This window comes from Phacochoerus africanus, chromosome 15 (genome assembly GCF_016906955.1).
Source record: "Phacochoerus africanus isolate WHEZ1 chromosome 15, ROS_Pafr_v1, whole genome shotgun sequence".
NCBI lineage: Eukaryota > Metazoa > Chordata > Mammalia > Artiodactyla > Suidae > Phacochoerus > Phacochoerus africanus.
The window spans coordinates 92,923,467-92,943,458 of record NC_062558.1 but is presented as its reverse complement, the minus strand read 5'-3'; the positions used below and the strand labels follow the sequence as shown (position 1 = coordinate 92,943,458).

The following is a 19,992-nucleotide window of genomic DNA, read 5'->3' as shown; positions in this document are numbered from 1 at the left end:
TGCGGCATATGGAGGTTTCCAGGTTAGGGGTCTAATCAGAGCTGTAGCCGCCGGCCTACGCCACAGCCACAGCAATGGGGGATCCAAGCAGTGTCTGCGACCTGCACCACAGCTCACGGCAACGCTGGATCTTTAACCCACTGAGCAAGGCCAGGGATCGAACCCGCAACATCATCGTTCCTAGTCAGATTCGTTAACCACTGTGCCACGACGGGAACTCCCAAAAAGACACCTTAAAACAACAAAATAATTTTTTTAAATATCCAAAAGACGCTTAACTTTATGTCAAACATCTGAAAGAACAAAAGCATTCCAAGAAAATATAAAGAAAAAATATTTCAAAAATCAGCTAAAATGTAACTGTAAGGAATTCTATCCTGTACTTAATCTCTATCTTGATACTCTGTTGTAACTTCATTTCTTTGATTCTGCCACTTGACTTCACTGGGGGTGGAGAGAATGCTGTGTTTTTTTATCTGCTTTTGGGACCCTGTACATAGTATATACGTACTCAGAAAAAACAAAAACTCGTCTCTTCCATGACAGGGTGAGAGTTTGAACAGATGACCTGTAAATTCCCTTTCAAGCCTGAGACTGTGTGAAGAATGAAATGGTGATAGATGCTTACCACTTCAGAGAAAAAGTGGGCTTAGTCCTTTCTAGCACCAAAGGGCCAATTTTTCAAAGCTACAGAAAGGTAGAATCAGCTTAATATTATTATACTGGTAAGAATTTTCTGGAGTTCCCATCATGGCTCAGCCAAAATGAATCTGACTAGGAACCATGAGGATGCAGGTTGGATCCGGGCCTCGCTCAATGTGTTAAGTATATGGCATTCCGTGATCTGTGGTGTAGGTGGCAGATGAAGATGAAGATGGTGTAGGTGTAGGTGGCTCAGATCTGGTCTTGCTGTGGCTGCAGTGTAGGCGGGCAGCTGCAGCTCAGATGTGACCCCTAGACTGGGAACCTCCATATGCCGCAGGTGCGGCCCTAAAAAGACGCCCCTCCCCAAAAAAAGAATTTTCTGACAATTACAGCTATCCAACAAAGGAAAGGCTGTTTCAAGAGTTGGCAATCCTTGAAGCAAGTGGAATGTAAAAACTAGGAGAGCCCTTAGCTTTAGTCTTTAGATCTTCCCAACCTTTTTCATGCCATTGTCCACGCAGAAAAATGGTTGTACAAAACGCATCGACCAATATTTTAAGGCACTGTTCTCAGGGCTTTGGTTGGGAGTACTCTGATCTAGTCCAACATCCTCACCTGCAGAAGGGAGAAATTAAATCTTAGAGGATGCGACATTCCCCGATTAGGATGTTAATACCGGATCTAGGATTCTAGTCTCCAGACTATTAACTACTTAATGTCTCCTCCCCACAAATTAAGCAGGGTTGGATATCAAGTTTGAAGTCTGGGTCAGCGACAGCTGCAGTGGATGGGAAGATGGTCTGGATCTGTATTGCTTTAAATGTGGCCCCATGACCATTTGTTAAACCTTAAGGATCTTGTTAAAAACGCGGAGACCTGGGAACCCACATAGGTACACTGAATCAAGCTCAGCAGCAAGACCCGGAAATCTGCATTCAAAGGTTTGAAACCAGGCTCCACCCAACTCGTCGTCAGTAATTTTGACTCTGAGCTCTAGCTCCTGCTTGAACTTAGGCACTCTGCTGGGCGCAAAGCACCCAGCAACCTGACCTCAGAGCAGCGTGGGCGACACAGGTACTCGCGGTAAAACTGTCTGTTGCGTACTAGCCCTCCCTGCCGTCACAGGCAGACGCCAGCCATTGCCTCCATCAGCCTCCTGACCCCGCCACGGAATACGCTGCGGAAGCGGGGGCCGGGGGCGGCTCAGCAGCGCCCCCTCGAGGCCAGGGCCCTCCGCAGGCGAGCCGGGCTGCGGTTTCCCTTCTCCGCCCCCGAGCTCCTTCTCCTTCGCCGTAGTCCCGCCCACCTAGGAAGCGACTACTGCGTCTGCACCTTTTTCCTTGTCCCCCCGCCCATCTAAACCGGATGTTGACTGATTTCCCATAGTGCATCGCGAGTGGCGGGCATGATAGCGAGGTCTGAAGAGTTGCTTGCGAGTTCAAGTCGTCATTGTTGGGGTTGTTCTCTTGCGCTCGGGAGCTGCACGAGATTGGGGCCTGGTCAGTGTTTTGTCTACGGGTGCAATGGCGCTTCTCCGGGGCGTGTGGGGCGTGCTGAGTGCCCTGGGAAAGTCAGGAGCGGACCTCTGTGCGGTTTGTGGAAGTCGACTGCGCTCTCCGTTCAGGTAGGACTGCTTACCTTGCGCCTCAGGAGGCGGCAGGGCTCACGATGCCCTGCAGTTGTAATGTGGAAGCTTTTCTCCGCTTTCTGTTCCCCCAAAAAGGTCAGGGCCACCTTGGTCCTGTGATTCAGACCTCGACCTTGCCAAGGGGATGGTGGCTTTGAGACAAGGCCTCACTTCATCAGTACCCCGTGCCTTGCTTCCGGCCCTCCCCACTGTCTATACTTGGAGCCCTCGGTTTGGCATCCCCTGCGAAGCTCCCAGATTCTCCCGCCTTCGTCTAGGCACTGAGAAGGCGGGCCCCAGGAGCTGGATTATACATATTTTCCTCCACTTTCTGCCCTTCCTAGAAAGTAAGGGCTTGGAGACTTCAGTTTTACAAGCTCCTCCATCTGGCTGGGACAGGATTTTAATATCACTAGCTGTCTAGTCGAAGGTGTTAGATATATAGCATCTTGATGACATCTCATTTGATATCTGTGTTCGTATACATGTGAATATGAGCACCTAAGTGCTTAACATTTGTTTTTATTTGTACGTAGTTTTGCGTATGTACCAAGATGGTTTTCATCCACCCTGAGTGGTTTTCCAAAGAAGCCTATGACTTCATACGTTCGATTTTCTAAAGAACAGCTACCCATATTTAAAGCTCAGAACCCAGGTAAGGAGTTTGGGGCTTTGTACTCTTCTCTTATGTAATATAGAGGCCACTAAGCAGTTAAACTGCAAACTTAATATTCATTACCAAAGCATTCAGTGACGGCAAAAACGTAACCATTCTGTGTGACGGTCTGTAAAATAGCAGATGTATTTTTACCAAACAAAAATGTCTTATTATTTTTGCTTTTCAGGGCCAAACCCTAAGGCATATGGAGGCTCCCAGGTTAGGGGTCCAATCAGAGCTACAGCTGCCGGCCTACACCACAGGCACAGCAACACAGGGTCCGAGCTGTGTCTTCAACCTACACCACAGCTCACAGCAGCACCAAATCCTTAACCCACTGAGCGAGGCCAGGGATCCAACCACAACCTCATGGTTGCTAATCGGATTTGTTTCCTCTGCACCACTACGGGAACTCCAAAAAAGTATTTTTAGAATAGCAGCAGGTGGAGTGGAAAACAGCCAGGAAAAAGAATGAAAAACCAAAATTTGGGGCCTAGTTGCCATTAGTCTAGAGGACCATTGATGAATCATTTTACCTCTGGCTTAGCTCCTTCTGCCACTGGGAATTGTTAATGAAGTTGAAATGAAATAACTTATGTGGATGTGTTAATGTAAACTGTAAAGCTCTATACAAATTACTGTTGATTTCAAGAGCTTTGGGAGTTGCCGTTGTGGCGCAGTGATTAATGAATCCTACTAGGAACCATGAGGTTTGGTCCCTGCCCTTGCTCAGTGGGTTAATGATCCAGCGTTAACCCACAGCCGTGAGCTGTGGTGTAGGTCACAGACACGGCTCGGATCTGGCGTTGCTGTGGCTCTGGCGTAGGCTGGTGGCTACAGCTCCAATTTGACCCCCAGCTTGGGAACCTCCATATGCCACGGGAGCAGCCCAAGAAATAGCAAAAAGACCAAAAAAAAAAAAAAAATCTTTTTCACTGAAAGTTTTTATCTTTAGTTCCTGGAAAATTTCCAGTTAGGAGGTTTGTTGACTACTTGAAAGGCTATGGATCATTATTTGGTTTATAGTGTAAAGATAATGATTAAACTAGTAATAGCTGGAGTTCCCCCGTCATGGCTCAGTGGTTAACAAATCCGACTGGGAACCATGAGGTCGAGGTTGGATCCCTGGCCTTGCTCAGTGGGTTAAGGATCTGGTGTGAGCTGTGGTGTAGGTCTCAGACAAGGTTCGGCTCTGGAGTTGCTGTGGCTGTGGTGTAGGCCAGCGGCTACAGCTCCAATTAGACCCCTAGCCTGGGAATCTCCATATGCTCGGGAGCGGCCCTAGAAAAGGCAAAAAGACAAAAATAAATAAATAAATTAGTAATAGCTAACCTTTGCTTATGATTTTCAAAGCCCCTTTATGTGCAGTATATCAAGGGCACTTGTGAAAATCAGATGAGCTATAATGTTCTCACTTTATAAAGAGCTGGTTTAAGAGACATGCTTAAGTATTCACATCTTTTAAAATGTGAGAGTTGAAACTAACAAGTGGTTTGTTAAAATGATACCCTGTCATTCTAGTTAAGATAAGGAAGGAGGGAGTTCCTGTTGTGGCTCAGTGGAAATGAACCTGACTAGTATCCAAGAGGATACAGGTTCCATCCCTGGCCTCACTCAGTGGGTTAAGGATCTGGCATTGCTGTAGTGTAAGTCGCAGAAGTTGCTGTGGCATAGACTGGCAGCTATAGCTCTGTTTTGACCCCTAGCTTGGGAACTTCTATACTTTGTACCTGCAGACCTAAAAAGGAAAAAGGCAAAAAAAAAAAAAAAAGAAGGAAATGGGGGAGTTCCCGTTGTGGCTCAGTGGTTAACAAATCCGACTAGGAACTATGAGGTTGAGGGTTCAATCTCTGGCCTTGCTTAGTGGGTTAAGGATCTGGTGTGAGCTGTGGTGTAGGTCTCAGACAAGGTTCGGCTCTGGAGTTGCTGTGGCTGTGGTGTAGGCCAGCGGCTACAGCTCCAATTAGACCCCTAGCCTGGGAACCTCCATATGCCTCGGGTGCCGCCCCAGAAAATACAAAAAAGGACAAAAAAAAAAGGAAATGGGGAATAATGAATTGGTTTTAGAATAGTTTGTCTGCAAATTGTGTTTCTATAACTGAAATACAAGGTAGTGTTATATAAATCAAGACTGTATTTTGTTGTTTAGTCAGGTTTTATGAACTTGATAATTCCTGAAAGACTTGAGAAAAATGTTTTGATTGAAATATGAAGTAAAAAACTTGTAGACATTGATTACCCAATTGCTTTAACTGATCATTCTGAGAAACATTTTGGTGGTAAGTGATATACTCCTTAATTATTAGATAATAGACTTTAACAATGTTAGATACGGAGTTCCCGTCATGGCCCAGTGGAAACGAATACAACTAGGAACCATGAGGTTGCAGATTCAATCCCTAGCCTTGCTCAGTGGGTTAAGGATCCGGCGTTGCCGTGAGCTGTGCTGTAGGTTGCAGATGCGGCTCGGATCTGGCGTTGTTGTGGCTCTGGCGTAGGCTGGCAGCTACAGCTCTGATTAGACCCCTAGCCTGGGAACCTCCATGTGCCACAGGTATGGACCTAAAAAGCAAATAAAAAAAAGTTAAGTAAAATTTAAATTATTATGTTTAAATTAGTTGGTTAGAGAAAAGCTAAATTATTGTATTAAGTTGTGTGTGGTATAGAGATGTCTATCAAAATAGTTTTATAACTAATGAATTATGCTTTCCTGGAAGTCTTTTAGAAATTGATCCTGAGACATAAAATTGTGACATCAATTTTCACTTTATTTCATTCCACAGATGCAAAAAATTCAGAACTAATTAAAAAAATTGCTGAGCTGTGGAGGGAACTTCCTGATTCAGAGAAAAAGGTAAGTCTATAGGTTTTCAACATTGTTGATTGGTTATTCTGCAGTAAGAACAATTGTCATGTTCTTTAAGGGACTAGATGACTCAGAATTTTTTTAACATCCATTATCTTCAAAGGAACTTCATACCTTCATACCATGTAAATAATGAGCATGTGGATGTATGGGTTTGGGTGTAATGATGAAGGGTCGGCAGCAATTTGAAGTTGGAGTCTAATTGCTGGATTCTCACCTTGGTTATCATGTGTATGAAAAATATGTGGGAGGTCCCATTGTGGCTCAGTGGGTTTAAGAACCTGACTAGTATCCATGAGGATGCTGGTTTGATCCCTGACCTCACTCAGTGGGTTAATGATCTGGTGTTGCCGTGGCTGTGGCATAGGCTGGCAGCGGCTACTCCAATTAGACCTCCAGCCTGGGAACGTCCATATGCCTTGGGGGTAGCCCTAAAAAGAAAAAAAAAGAAAAAAATGTGAATTATGTGGTTCACATAGCACATTTTCTGTGGTTCTGTCTTTATCTGAAGTTTCTCAGTTGTCTTTCCCTGATAGATGTGCTATGTTTAATTAACCAGCAACAATTTACTGACTTCTTATTTGGGTTTTTTTATTATAGATATATGAAGATGCTTATAGGGCAGACTGGCAGGTGTACAAAGAAGAAGTAAACAGAATTCAAGAACAGCTAACTCCAAGTCAAATGGTATCTTTGGAAAAAGAAATCATGCAGAAACGTTTAAAAAAGAAAGCGTTAATCAAAAAGAGAGTGCGTAAGATTAAAATTTTCTTTTCCTTTGATAAAGAACTCAAATATATATACATACATATATATGTTAATATGTTTTTCTCTCATGTTGATGATATGATGGAATGTCATCAAGTGTATTTCAGTTAGGGAAAAAATAGGATAGTTTTCGGAGTTCTGTCATGGCTCAGCAGTAAGGAACCCAGCTAGTATCCATGATGACGTGGGTTCAATTTCTGGTCTTGCTCAGCGAGTTAAGGATCTGGCGTTGCCATGAACTGTGGTGTAGGTCACAGACTAAGCTGTGGTATAGATTGTAGACACAGCTCAGATCCTGCTTTGCTTCGGCTGAGGCATAGGCTGGCAGCTGCAGCTCCGACTTGGCCCCTAGCCTGGGAACTTCCATATGCCATGGGTGTGGCCTTAAAAAGAGAAAACAAACAAAAAAGTAGGATAGTTTCCTTATGCCACTAACATCACCTGCCTTTGAGTCTCTTTTGAAAACCCTTTTTGCTACTTTTGGGTATATCCAAATTTAGGACATTTAGTTAAGACTGGTTTGAATGATGCAGGAACAGTTATGAAACAGCCAAATGAAGAATAGCAAGAATCCTTGCTTCTGGGTCTTGACTAGAATAACCTACTGATTTGAATTTGAATTGTTAGGTAATGGTGAATTTGATTCTGAATATTGCTGATAGACTGAATTCATGAACTCATCAATGTTTAAAAAGTGCCTGTTGTATCTAATCAAATAAGGAATGCTTGGAGTTCCTGCTGTATTCAAGGGTTAAGGATCTGGTGGCTTGCTGCAGCTGTGGTGTAAGTGATGTAGGTTGCAGCTGCAGTTTGGATTTGATCACTGGCTCAGGAACTTCTGTGTGCTATGGGTGTGGCCAGAAAAAACAAACAAGGCCAATTAAAGAGTGCTTTTAGGATGAAATATATTTTTTTTCTTATTAAAAACTCCATGTGCGGAGTTCCTTTATGGCTCAACAGGTTAAGGACCTGGTGTTGTCATTGCTGTGACATGGATTGATTCCTAGCCCAGAAACTTCCACATTGAGGGGCACAGCCATAAATAAAAAATCATACGTAACAGTTTTCAGCTTAAGGTATTAATCCATTTGAATTTCATTGTTTGAAAATTAGACTACATCTTTCTAGTATTAGGTGTGAGATGATGAGCTTGCATAGAAAATGGTCATCAGAGTTAAAACTATTTCTCTTGAAAAGTGGATTCCAGCCTTTAATGTGAGATGCTAGGATCTCCCTGATCTAGCACTCAGGTCAAGGGCTCACCCAATTTCAAGTGGTGGTAATAATCTGAGGCTGCTAATCCAGTTAGTAAAAGGAAGCCAGAAAAGATAAAAAGATAAAAAGATTAAAGGGATAAGAGTGAGAAATAGGGTCTCTGCATAGGGAGGGGTATTTGGAGGGTTGAGAACCAGGGTAACTCTCAGAAAAGGTCGCTATCTTTTTAATGCATCATTAAGAGTGGAGAGGATGTCCTGCTTTGCAGCACTGGGAACTATGTCTAGTCACTTATGATGGAGCATGATAATGTGAGAAAAAAGAACGTATACATGTGTGTGTAACTGGGTCACCTTGCTGTACAGTAGAAAATTGACAGAACACTGTAAATCAGTTATAATGGAAAAAACAATTATATATGAAAAAAAGGTGAAGAGGATGGGCAGATGAAGGGGCAAGGGAAGCATTCTACAAGACCTGTGATTAGGTCTTGGTCTTTAATGAGGACGTGCCTCTGCACCGTAAAGCTCACAAGTGTTTCTCAGTTTTTTCTGTCCTTTTTAGATGGTACAGAATGTCTAGAGTGAGCTATAGTTGGGTATTTCCTTTCATTCAGGTCAATTAGGCTCTGATTAGTTGGTTTCTCCTGAGGGTAGGCCATGTTAAGAATGATAAAGTGCTCAGGCATTTCAAAATCAGTTCCTTTTCTTTGTGGAAGCAAGAGGGGATTTTTCTTGATATTTACTGTGGGAATCTGGTTAAGTTTCTGGAGATAATCTCACAATATTGTGAGAGCCTTCCTATGATGTGGGTAACTCAGAGTTGTCCTCATGGAGCCTCCAGCAGTTTGTTAGCTCTAGTTTCCTACCCAGTTTCCATTCATGAGTCTGCTTCCTAAACCTTGACTCCCTGTGTTCACCTGTTTCTGTCTCTCCAGTCTTTGGGGCAGCAGTTTGCCTTGTGTCCTTCTCTTTTCTCTGGATTTAAGAGTTGTTGGTTTTCCAGTCTGTTCAACTTTATACTTGTTAGGATTAAGATAAAGCGGTGACTTTTAAACTCCTTACATTTGGAACCAGAAAGCTGAAGCCTGAATTTTATCTCCCTTAGACTTCCATTCTCTCTCGCTGTTGGAATTTTTCTTCCCATTAGATTATCAGTTTCAACTAGTCAGAGATTAGGTGAGAAGTGGGAACTGGGAAGTTACAAGTGAAGCACCAAGGAGAGAAATCTAGCAGTAGCTCTAGAACTAAAATGGGAAAATGCACAGCTAAGTTGTAAAATGCCTAGTTCCTGGCGGAGAGGTTCAGGTTGGGAAAAAAGTAAATCAGAGGAGCCCAGCTTTTACTTATGAATGAAAGTTGGGTTTGTTATTGACTGTAATCAGTTGCCATTAAAAGCCACATCATTTTGGAGTTCCCTTGTGATGCAGTAGGTTAAGGATCTGGCGTTGTTGCTGCTGTGGCGCAGGTTTGATTCTTGGCCTAGGAACTTTCACATGCCACAGATGTGGCAAAAAAAAAAACCATCATTTTATAAGTTACTGTCTAAATTTAGAAACTAAATAGGTTAGGATGATGTAATCTCCCTCATTAGATGGTATATCTCCCTCTCCCCAACCCCTTTTAATGTCTAGTAAAAATAATTAAAACTTAACACATCTATTGAGGGTTAAAGGTTGAGAGACAGGCAGGGAAGGAAATTAAATAAGAGCTTATTAAACAGATAATCTAATGTACTTGAGTTGTGATGGAGGCAGGTACTGCTTTGGCCAAGAAGATAGTGGTGTGCTATAAGGATGAAACAGATTGTTTTGTCTTTTTTTAAAAAAAGATTTTGTACATATGTTCTCCATTATTCCATTCATGGAGACCATAAAAATAATATGCAAAGGAAATGTTTTTTGTTTTGTTTTTTGTCTTTTTTTGCCTTTTCTAGGGCGGCTCCCGCGGCACATGGAGGTTCCCAGGCTAGGGGTTGAATCGGAGCTGTAGCCACCGGCCTACACCAGAGCCACAGCAACGCGGGATCTGAGCCGCATCTGCGACCTACACCACAGCCCACAACATTGCTGGATCCTTAACCCACTGAGCAAGGGCAGAGATCGAACCCACAACCTCATGGTTCCTAGTCGGGTTCATTAACCACTGCGCCATGACGGGAACTACAGGAAATGTTTTTGTATGAAAAATAACTCAAAAGCTATTAGAATTCTCAAAACTGTACTATCAGAAATTCTTGGAGTTGCCGTGTGGTGGTGTTAGTGCTGTGGCTTTGGTTATAGCTGTGGAACAAGTTCAGTCCCTGGCCCAGGAACTCCTCCATGCCGTGGATATGGCCAAAACAAAGAGTGTGACCTCCAAGAAGGAACAATCACATACTTCATGTAAGAATCGTAATGTTTGGAGTTCCCGTCACGGCGCAGTGGAAGTGAATCCAACTAGGAACCGTGAGGTTGTAAGTTCGATCCCTGCCCTTGCTCAGTGGGTTAAGGATCTGGCGTTGCCGTGAGCTATGATGTAGGTCACAGACGTGGCTCGGATCCCGCATTGCTGTGGCTCTGGCATAGGCCGGCGGCTACAGCTCCGATTGGACCCCTATCCTGGGAACCTCCATGTGCCTCGGGAAGCGGCCCTAGAAAAGGCAAAAAGACGGGAAAAAAATAATAATAATAATAATAACGTTACTTTAAAGAACATGCTGAAATGCATAGTAGTGAATAAAGTTTCTGCAGGTAAAATTAAGCGTCATAGAAGTTAAAGCTTTATCTCACTCTTCCATTTTTATTACTCTAGGAATTAACAATGCTTGGAAAACCAAAAAGACCTCGATCAGCTTATAACATTTTTATTGCTGAACGCTTTCAGGAAGCTAAGGATGGTCCATCACAGGTAAAACAGAATTGTGTTTGTTTTTTAAATATTTGTTTATTCCAATTTTTAAAATAACTGGACAGGAAATTTTAGGGCTGCCATACAGTAAGTAGTAAAGAAAAGTAGTAAATTACTATAAACAAATACTACATACAAGTAAGGCCCTCTTTCTTGACTCTTATATGTAATCGCATATATATATATATATATATATAGTCAACTTTTTGTATTTAAAAACAAAATTTTAAGATTTATAGGAGTATTAAAAGTTTTGAGTAGTTTTCTTATCCAGCAGTTCTTAACTGTCAAAATCACTGGGAAAGAAAGAAAACAGGTATAATATTTTGTACTGGTGTAACCTATGGCTTTGTATTCTTTTTTGGCTTTTTGCCTTTTCTGGGGCCGCTTCCTCGGCATATGGAGGTTCCCAGGCTAGGGGTCCAATCGGAGCTGTAGCCGCCAGCCTATGCCAGAGCCACAGCAACGCAGGATCCAAGCCCCATCTGTGACCTACACCATAGCTCACGGCAACGCCAGATCCTTAACCCACTGAGCAAGGCCAGGGATTGAATCCACATTCTCATGGTTCCTAGTCGGATTCATTAACCACTGCGCCACAATGGGAACTCTCATGGCTTCATATTCTTTAAAAAATAAAATTTTTTCAGTTATGCCTGTGAGTATTACTATAATAATGCCATATGAATGTGTAGAAAGGAAAAAAAAAGCTTGTCATTCTTGCTATGGCTCAGTCTTTCTTTATTTCCTCCTTAGAAGCTCCAAATTGGCAATTATATTTTTCTTTTTATATTATGCTGTGGTAAGAAAAGTTGTCTGCCCAGATTCCTTACTCTTGTCAATCTGAAATGAAGGTTTTTGCCACTGTCTCTTTGGATATTTGTAGTTCATTCACAAAGATTAAACAGTGTATATATATGTGATGTACTTTTTTCCTACATACATACTTTCACTGATTACTCCTCTTGGGATTTTAAATTTACTTTCCATGGCGCTGCATTACTGAGAAAGCAGGCCTATTTATTTTTTTAGTTGGAATTTGCTCAGTCACAGCGTATCTTGGATTTAGTTTTCTTACTAGTATAAGGTTATGTGCTAGAGAATCCTCCTGAATCAGTGGTTCTCAACTGACTACACCTTTGAATCACCTGTAAGTTTCATGGCTAGGTCTTATCCATGGAAATTAAAATTAACTTGATTATATCATTTTTATTCATGTAAGCATACTGATTATACATCCTCATAGTTTAAAAAATCAAAATAAGATTTAAGAAAGATAGTAGTTTTTACCATACTCTCATATTCCTTACTCCAGAAGCAGTTATGTTCTGTTTTAGTTGATTCTTGTATTTACTTCCATATGTCTAAATAATGTTCTTATATTGTTACTTCTTAATTTTTTAAAAAAATTCTAATAATTACCTATATTTTAGACATTACCTCTCACTACTTAAGATGAACATTTGGAGTTCCTGTTATGGCGCAGTGGTTAACGAATCCGACTAGGAACCATGAGGTTTCGGGTTCCGATCCCTGGCCTTGCTCAGTGGGTTAAGGATCTGGTGTTGCCATGAGCTGTGGTGTAGGTTGCAGACACAGCTCAGATCCCGAGTTGCTATGGCTCTGGTGTAGGCCGGTGGCTATAGCTCCGATTCTATCCTTAGCCTGGGAAACTCCATATGCCCGCAGGAGTGGCCTGATAAATGGCAAAAAGACAAAAAAAAAGATGAACATTTAACTTTTTCTCATTCCACTGTTCACATTTCTATCACTCTGCCTCCCAATAGTTAGTGTGATTTTGGTTAGATCTTTTTTTTTTCTTTCAGTTTTTAAATTAAAGTATAGTTGATTTATAATGTGCCAATTTCTGCTGTACAGAAAAGTGACTCAGTTATACATATACGCACATATATATATTCTTTTTTTTAATATTATTTTCCATCATGATCTATCCCAGGAGATTAGCTATAGTTCCCTGTGCTGTACTGTAGGATGTTATTTATTGGTTAGATCAGTATCAAGTACTTATTATGATAATGTAAACTCTACTCATAGCTGAGCTGTTCCATTTGCTATGATCATTTTTACTTTCTTGCAAAATTTACTTTCCCTGAGATTGATTGTCTTTTTTTGTTTATAATTTGCTTAGTTTTTTACATAATATACTATCAGTAATTCAACCTAAACTCTTGAATTTTTACCAGCTTTGAGTACACTTAGATACGTTAGATATTCTTTCAATTTCAGTCTGAAACCTCTGATTTGTTGTAGTTTGGTTGCCTTCTATGCCTAGTGCAGAGCTGACATGCTGGGGTGCTTTTGTTTCTTCTTTTGTCTTTCTTGGTTTACTAATTCTGTTAATAGTATCTTCCCCAGTAAGAGTACATGTGAGGTTAAGTTTTGAGTTCTTACATGTCTAAAAATGTCTCTACTTATATTGTTTGATAGTTTTATTTGACATAGAATTCTAAGGTGGAAATTAGGTTCTTTAAAAAAAAAAAATTGGGGGAAGTTCCCGTCGTGGCGCAGTGGTTAATGAATCCGACTAGGAACCATGAGGTTGTGGGTTCGATCCCTGCCCTTGCTCAGTGGGTTAAGGATCCAGCGTTGCTGTGAGCTGTGGTGTAGGTTGCAGACACAGCTTGGATCCCGCGTTGCTGTGGCTCTGGTGTAGGCCGGTGGCTACAGCTCCGATTAGATCCCTATGCCGCAGGAGTGGCCCAAGAAAAGACAAAAAGACAAAAAAAAAATTTTATTTTTCAAATAAATTTTAAAAATACACTCCTTGTAAGTTCCCTTTGTAACTTAGCGGTTAATGAACCCAACTAGGATCCATGAGGATGTGGGTTCAATCCCTGGCCTTGCTCAGTGGGTTAAGGATCCAGCATTGCCGTGAGCTGTGGTGTAGATCACAGAAGCAGCTTAGATGTGGTATTGCTGTGGCTGTGGCATTGGCTGGCAGCTGTAGCTCTGATTCGACCCCTAGCCTGGGAACTTCCGTGCGCCATGGATGTGGTCCTAAAAAGAAAAAAAAAAAATACTCCTTTTCTCTTAAAGCTTTTAAAACTGCTTTTGAGAAGTGTAAAGCTGTTTTGATTGTTGGTCTTTTGAATGTGGTCTGGTTTCTTTTTTTCTCTCTTTCTCTCTCTCTATTCAAATCATCTGGAACACTTGTTATATGCATCTTCTGAACTGGTCCTCTAATTTTCTTAATTTTTCTGAATTGTTTTCTCTTATCCTTTTTTGCTTTTCTCTCTGGGATATATCTCCTGTTTTCAGCATGTTACCATTGCTCCCAACTTTACTGGGTATCCACAGAGTAAATACTTTACCCTTTAGAGAGGATGGATATCATGTTCTCTGCCCATGGTGGGGATCTAACCTTTTTTAAACAGATCTTCAGTGGGTCTTCATATTTTAGCCTGATCTTTACCTCTGTTTTTTACTTACCTATCTGGTGCTATAATTCCTAAACTATTCGGAAATTCCGCATTGCAAATCAATTTGCCTTTTTGGCTTTCCCCACTGCCAGTTTGGTTATCAGCTTTTTGTTTTGGTTGTGCCCTCTACTGTTGTTTGTCCATGTGACTTTTATACCTTAGGTAATTTTAGCTGTTTAATTTTTTTATATATATATATAATGTATTCTTAACAGTTCTAAAGGTTAGGAAGTCCAAGAATAAGGCACCATCATGGTGAGGGCCCTCTTCTGGTTCATAGATGGCACCTTCTCACTATGTCCTAATGTGGTGGAAGGGCTCATTTAATGGGGTTTTAGGAGGGAGCAAAAGTAAATATCTTTCTGTCTAATTTTTTTTCATGAATTAATTTTATGTGAAAGGTAGATTATTTATGCATACAACTTCATAAATTATTCAGCTCATTGAATATGAATCTTTATGGATTAAATATAAACAAAAAGATAAATTATGAAAGAATCAAGAGCTTTAAGGCATTTCTTTCCAAAGCTAAGAGAACTCTTATTTAGTGAATAACTGTCCCTGAATATATTAAATGTGTTTATAAAAGTAAGTTTAAAATATTGAAAACGTAATGGTTATGTAGGCTTGGATACTATCTGATACCTCTGTATTTGTACACAGGAAAAAAGAAATCAGTCAAAGTTCTGGTCAGAATAGTAAAAGTTCGTGGTTTTAACTCTTTTCCTTAAAATCACTGATAATATCCTCTTAGCTTTAAACAGATACTTTTCAAACCATATCCCTCTTACATTCTTTTTCTTCCATTCCTATATCTCTTCTCTGCCTCTGCCCTTCATTCTCCACCCACCCATTTCCCCCTTCAATCTTTGATCTCCCGTAGCAACAGCACAGGCTGTGTGAGGTGTACTTACTCTTCTCTCTGCTTCTCCTCCATCTGTGGGATTCTTGCATCCTTTTAATTTTATAGATGAAGAAGCAAGCCTAAGGGAGGTAATATGACTTCTTCAAAGTCACATAATTAAGTTCAGATAAGTACAATAAGAACTGGTGTTGGATTGTTCCTCTTTGACTACACTTAAACATGTTGGCACAGATTTTAGAATAAAACATTAATCCACGGAGAAGAAATAAAAACAGCTAGTATTTGAAATAGACTGTGACAGAGTATAGTTTATACTTGCATATTAGTATTTCTGAATCCAAAAAATAAATATCTGCACAGCAAAAGGAACCATCAACAAAATGAAAAGCCATTGTACCAAATGGGAGAAAATATTTGCACATGATATAAAGAACTCATACAACTGACTCATTTGCAGAAAAACTCAATCTGGTTAAAAAATGAGGAAAATTGTGGCTGTGGCGTAGGCTGGCATCTGTAGCTCCAATTGGACCCCTAGCCTGGGAACTTCCATATGCTGTGGGTGTGGCCCTGAAAAGAAAGAAAAAAAAAAGAGCAAAAGATCTGAATAGACAGTTTTCCAAAGAAAACATACAGATGGCCAATAGATATGTGAAAAGGTGCTCAACATCAATATCAGGAAAATATAAGTCAAAACTACAATGAGGAGTTATCCTGTGATGCAGTGGGTTAGGAATCCAGTGTTGTCACTGCAGCAGCTTGGGTCACTGCTTGGCATGGTTTTGATCCCTGGCCCGGGAACTTGCACATGCTGTGGGATGGCCAAATAAATGAAAAGGAAAAAAAAAATCTACAGTGAGATATCACCTCATAACTGTTAGAATGGCTAGTATCAAAAAGACAAGAATTCCTGGAGTTCCCATCATGGCTCAATGGAAACAAATCTAATATCCATGAGGATGCAGGTTCAATCCCTAGCCTCCCTCAGTGGGTTAAGGATCTGGCGTTGCCATGAGCTGTGGTATAGGTTGAAGATGCGGCTCGTATCTGGCATGGCTGTGGCTGTGGTGTAGGCCGGCTGTGGTGTTGACCCCTAGCCTGGAAACCTCCATATGCTGTGGGTGTACCCCCCCCCCCAAAAAAAAAAGACAAGAATTGCCACTGTGGCTCAGTGGGGTTAATGATCTGGCTAGTTTCTCTGGAGGTGCCAGACCCACAGCCCAGTGGGTCTGTGGGCAGTAGGTTAAGGATGGGGCATTACTGCAGCTGTGGTGTAGCTGGCTTGGGTTTGATTCTTGGCCTGGGAACTTCCATGTGCCCTGTGGGTGGCTGAAAAAGAAAGAAAAGAAAAGAAAAGAGATCAGAGTTCCATAGTGGCTTAGCAGGTTAAGGATTTGGCATTGTCATTGCTGTGGCTCAGATAGCTGCTATGGTGCAGGTTTGATCCCTGTCCCAGGAATACTGCATGGTGTGGGCATGGCCAAAAATCAAAAAAAGAAAAGGAAGAAAAAGACAAGTAACAAGTGTGTGAAGATGCAGAGAAATGGGAACCCTTATTCACTCTTGGTGGAACTATAAATTCATGCAGCCACTGAAGACAATCTGGAAGTTCTTCAAAATTAAAAAGAGAACTACCATATGATTCGTCATTTCTTTTTTGGATGGTTTTGTTTTAAGAAGATGAAAACACTAACTCAAAAATATATAAATACCCCCATGTTCATTGCCACTCTGTTTGCTGTAGCCATGACATTGAAGCAATCTTAAACGTTCATTGATAAACGAATGGATAAAGAAAATGTATGTGCAGTGGAATATTATTCAGCCATTTATAAATAAGGGAATATTGCCATTTGTGACTACATGAATGTTCCTTGAGAATATTATGCAAAGTGAAAGAAGTCAGAGAAAGAAACATAAGTCCCAGAGATGTAATTTACAATGTAGTGACTGTAGTTAATGCAGTACAGCATATTTGAAAGTTATTAAAGAGTAGACCTTAAAAGTTCTCATGACAAGAAAAAAATAACTATGTAAGGTAGATGAATGTTAACTAGATTTACTGTGATCATTTTGAAATATATACAAATATTTAATCATTATGTTGTACACCTGAAATCAATAAAATGTATGTGGAGTTCCCATTGTGGCGTAACAGGTTAAGGACCTGACATTGTCTCTGTGAGAATGCAGGTTCAGTCACTGGTCTTGCTCAGTGGGTTAGGGATCTGATATAAGCACAAGCTGCAGCGTAAGGTGCACATGAGGCTCAGATCTAGTGTTGCCATGGCTGTGGTATAGGCCTCAGCCTCAGCCTGTAACTTCAGTTTGACCCCTAGCTAGGGTCAAATAAAAAATAGGTAAAAAATAAGATAATGTATGTCAGCTATATCTCACTTTTTTTTGTCTTTTTTTTTTTTTGCTATTTCTTGGGCCGCTCCCGTGGCATATGGAGGTTCCCAGGCTAGGGGTCGAATCGGAGCTGTAGCTGTTGGCCTACACCAGAGCCACAGCAACGCGGGATCCAAGCCGCGTCTGCAACCTACACCACAGCTCACGGCAACGCCGGATGGTTAACCCACTGAGCAAGGGCAGGGACCAACCCGCAACCTCATGGCTCCCAGTCGGATTCGTTAACCACTGCGCCACGCCGGGAACTCCCTCACTTTTTTTTTCTTTTTTTCTTTCTTTTTTTTTTTTTTCTTTTTATGGCTGCATTTGTGGCATATGGAAGTTCCCGGGCTTCCAACCGGAGCTGCAGCCACTGGCCTATGCTGCAGCTAACAGCAACACTAGATCCTTAACTTGCTGAGCCACAATGGGATCTCCCATTTTTGTACACTTTTACAGTTTAATAGTTTTTTTTTACTTAGGAAAAATTTTAAGAAATGATACATCTTTGCCTGTGATTCTTGATATATGAGTTTTTGTTGTTGGAATGAATAATAAAAAAAAGTATCTTTAATCACTAAAATTCCTATATCTGGTACTTAAACATGTTATTTTACAGGTAAAGCTGAAAACTATAAATGAAAACTGGAAAAATCTCTCTAGTTCTCAAAAGCAAGTAAGTAGTATGATTTTAATTTCAAGTGTGTACTTAGAATCTATGAAAATATATTAGGGCAAGGCTTGATTCATATAAGAACCTTATATTACACAGTTAAAGTATTTTAAAGTTATTTTCATATTCTTGAACCAGTTTGGCTTTTTTCTTTTAGTAGTTTTGGACTGCAAATAAAGTTAGTATTTAAAACAGTGTCACTTATAACTTAGTGTCACTGGATGCAGTGACAGTCACATCCTGCTCCTGCTCCTTTTCCACACTCCAAGCCTTGAAATTGTAACAACTTCATTAATAGTTAAAAAGCTTTATCTCTTCCTTTTTCTCCTCTAATTTTTATATCACAAAAACATTCTTTTCCAATCCCCCTTTATACATGGAGAATAGTATGGTCATTTCAAGAGTATATGTAGGAAAGCATGCCAGAAGTTAACTGCAAAGATTCCTCTAAAGAAATAATTTTAATGGTTATGCTTTTTCTCAGGTATATATTCAACTTGCTGAAGATGATAAAGTTCGTTATTATAATGAAATGAAATCTTGGGAAGAACAAATGGTTGAAGTTGGGCGAAACGATCTTATACGTCGCTCAATGAAACATTCAGCAAAAAACGACACTGAGAAGTGTTGAAATAGAAGGTTGAGCTATGTTCGTGATGGATAGACACGAGAAACCAATTAGGTCTCAATACCTGAAGCTGTTGTAAAATTAGAAAGGATAAAGTTGGTAAACATTTTATATTTAATTCCTTTTCTTTAGCCCATGGACTTTTGCCAGCCAGTTCAATACATAGGTATTGATGTCTTGCTTTGGAAAACCCAAACAGAAAAGAATTTATGCAGAATTTATTTTGTGTTTAGGAACCACTAAGCATCAGAATAATTCATGAAATGTAGCAGTGAATTGTTTTACCTTTGTTAAAGGTAAATCAGACTGTGAAGACTTTTTATACTTGATGGCTATGGAAAGAGTATTCTTGTTTCCTTATATTATGGAGGCAAGTTTCCTATTCAAAAATGTTTCAAATTTTGTAGAAGCCATAGTGTTCTATGATATAATTGTGTATTTTTAAAAGAGCATCCAGAACTCATCTTGGTAAATTCCAAATCCTAGGTATAATTCATGTTGTAGTCAGAGTCGATGGTTGTATGTGGAAAGGATTGCTGGTGCAACTTTTATAAAAGTGAGAGATTTATAACCCTTTTCTTCATCATCTTTTTTCCTATAGTACAAACTAAAAAATTATGTACCAAATCTATGCGTAATGTTTTATATTGCAGAGAATAAAAATGTAAGTGTTTCCTAATTATATGTTTAAAGGTGAAACATTTATTTTACAGCTTTCTGGGGTTTTATTTTATTAAGATTTTCGAGGCACATGAAAGTTATATGAAATTCAGTGTCCATAAATTAAGTTTTATTGGAACACAGCCATACTTATTCTTTTACTCATTGTTTATGGCTGCTTTTGTGCTGACAGAGCTGACTAGTTGCTACGAGATGCATAGCCTGCAAATACTGACCCATATAGTGTGGGATGAGATTCTCTTAAATTAGGGCTTAGTATAATGATCCTTATGAGTATTCCAGTTAGCACCCTGCCATCTTTTAGCATTTGTTTATCCTCTTAGGAGAGTCAAGCAGAGGTTTTCAAAATTCACACTACCTTTTTGAGCAAAATAATTCAACTGTCAACATCAGTTCGTAAGAATAGGATAACTCACTTTAAGTTTATATTATGTAAGGTATGGGAGTTCCTGCTGTGGCACAATGGATTAATGGTCCAGCTTGTCTCTGGTTCAGTGCAGGTTCCATCCCTAGCCTGGCATAGTGGGTTAAGGATCCAGTTTTGCCACAGCTGTGGCTTGGACCTGATCCCGGGAACTTCATATGCCACAGGTAGAGAGATATTATGCAAAAAAAAATTGTATATTTTAGATCACCAGAAATGAAGG

The 19,992-nt window shown here is 40.4% G+C and overlaps 1 protein-coding gene across 1 annotated transcript; it reads left to right on the top strand.

Annotated features, from left to right (window-relative positions):
• The first annotated feature begins 1,843 nt into the window (after nucleotides 1–1,843).
• TFAM (transcription factor A, mitochondrial) lies at nucleotides 1,844–19,348 on the top strand. The gene is made up of 7 exons (XM_047761254.1): nucleotides 1,844–2,269; nucleotides 2,809–2,927; nucleotides 5,714–5,784; nucleotides 6,397–6,546; nucleotides 10,572–10,667; nucleotides 17,983–18,039; nucleotides 18,521–19,348. Exons 1-7 carry the CDS (start codon nucleotides 2,169–2,171, stop codon nucleotides 18,665–18,667), a joined length of 741 nt encoding a protein of 246 aa, XP_047617210.1. The 5' UTR covers nucleotides 1,844–2,168; the 3' UTR covers nucleotides 18,668–19,348.
• Nucleotides 19,349–19,992: the final 644 nt, after the last annotated feature.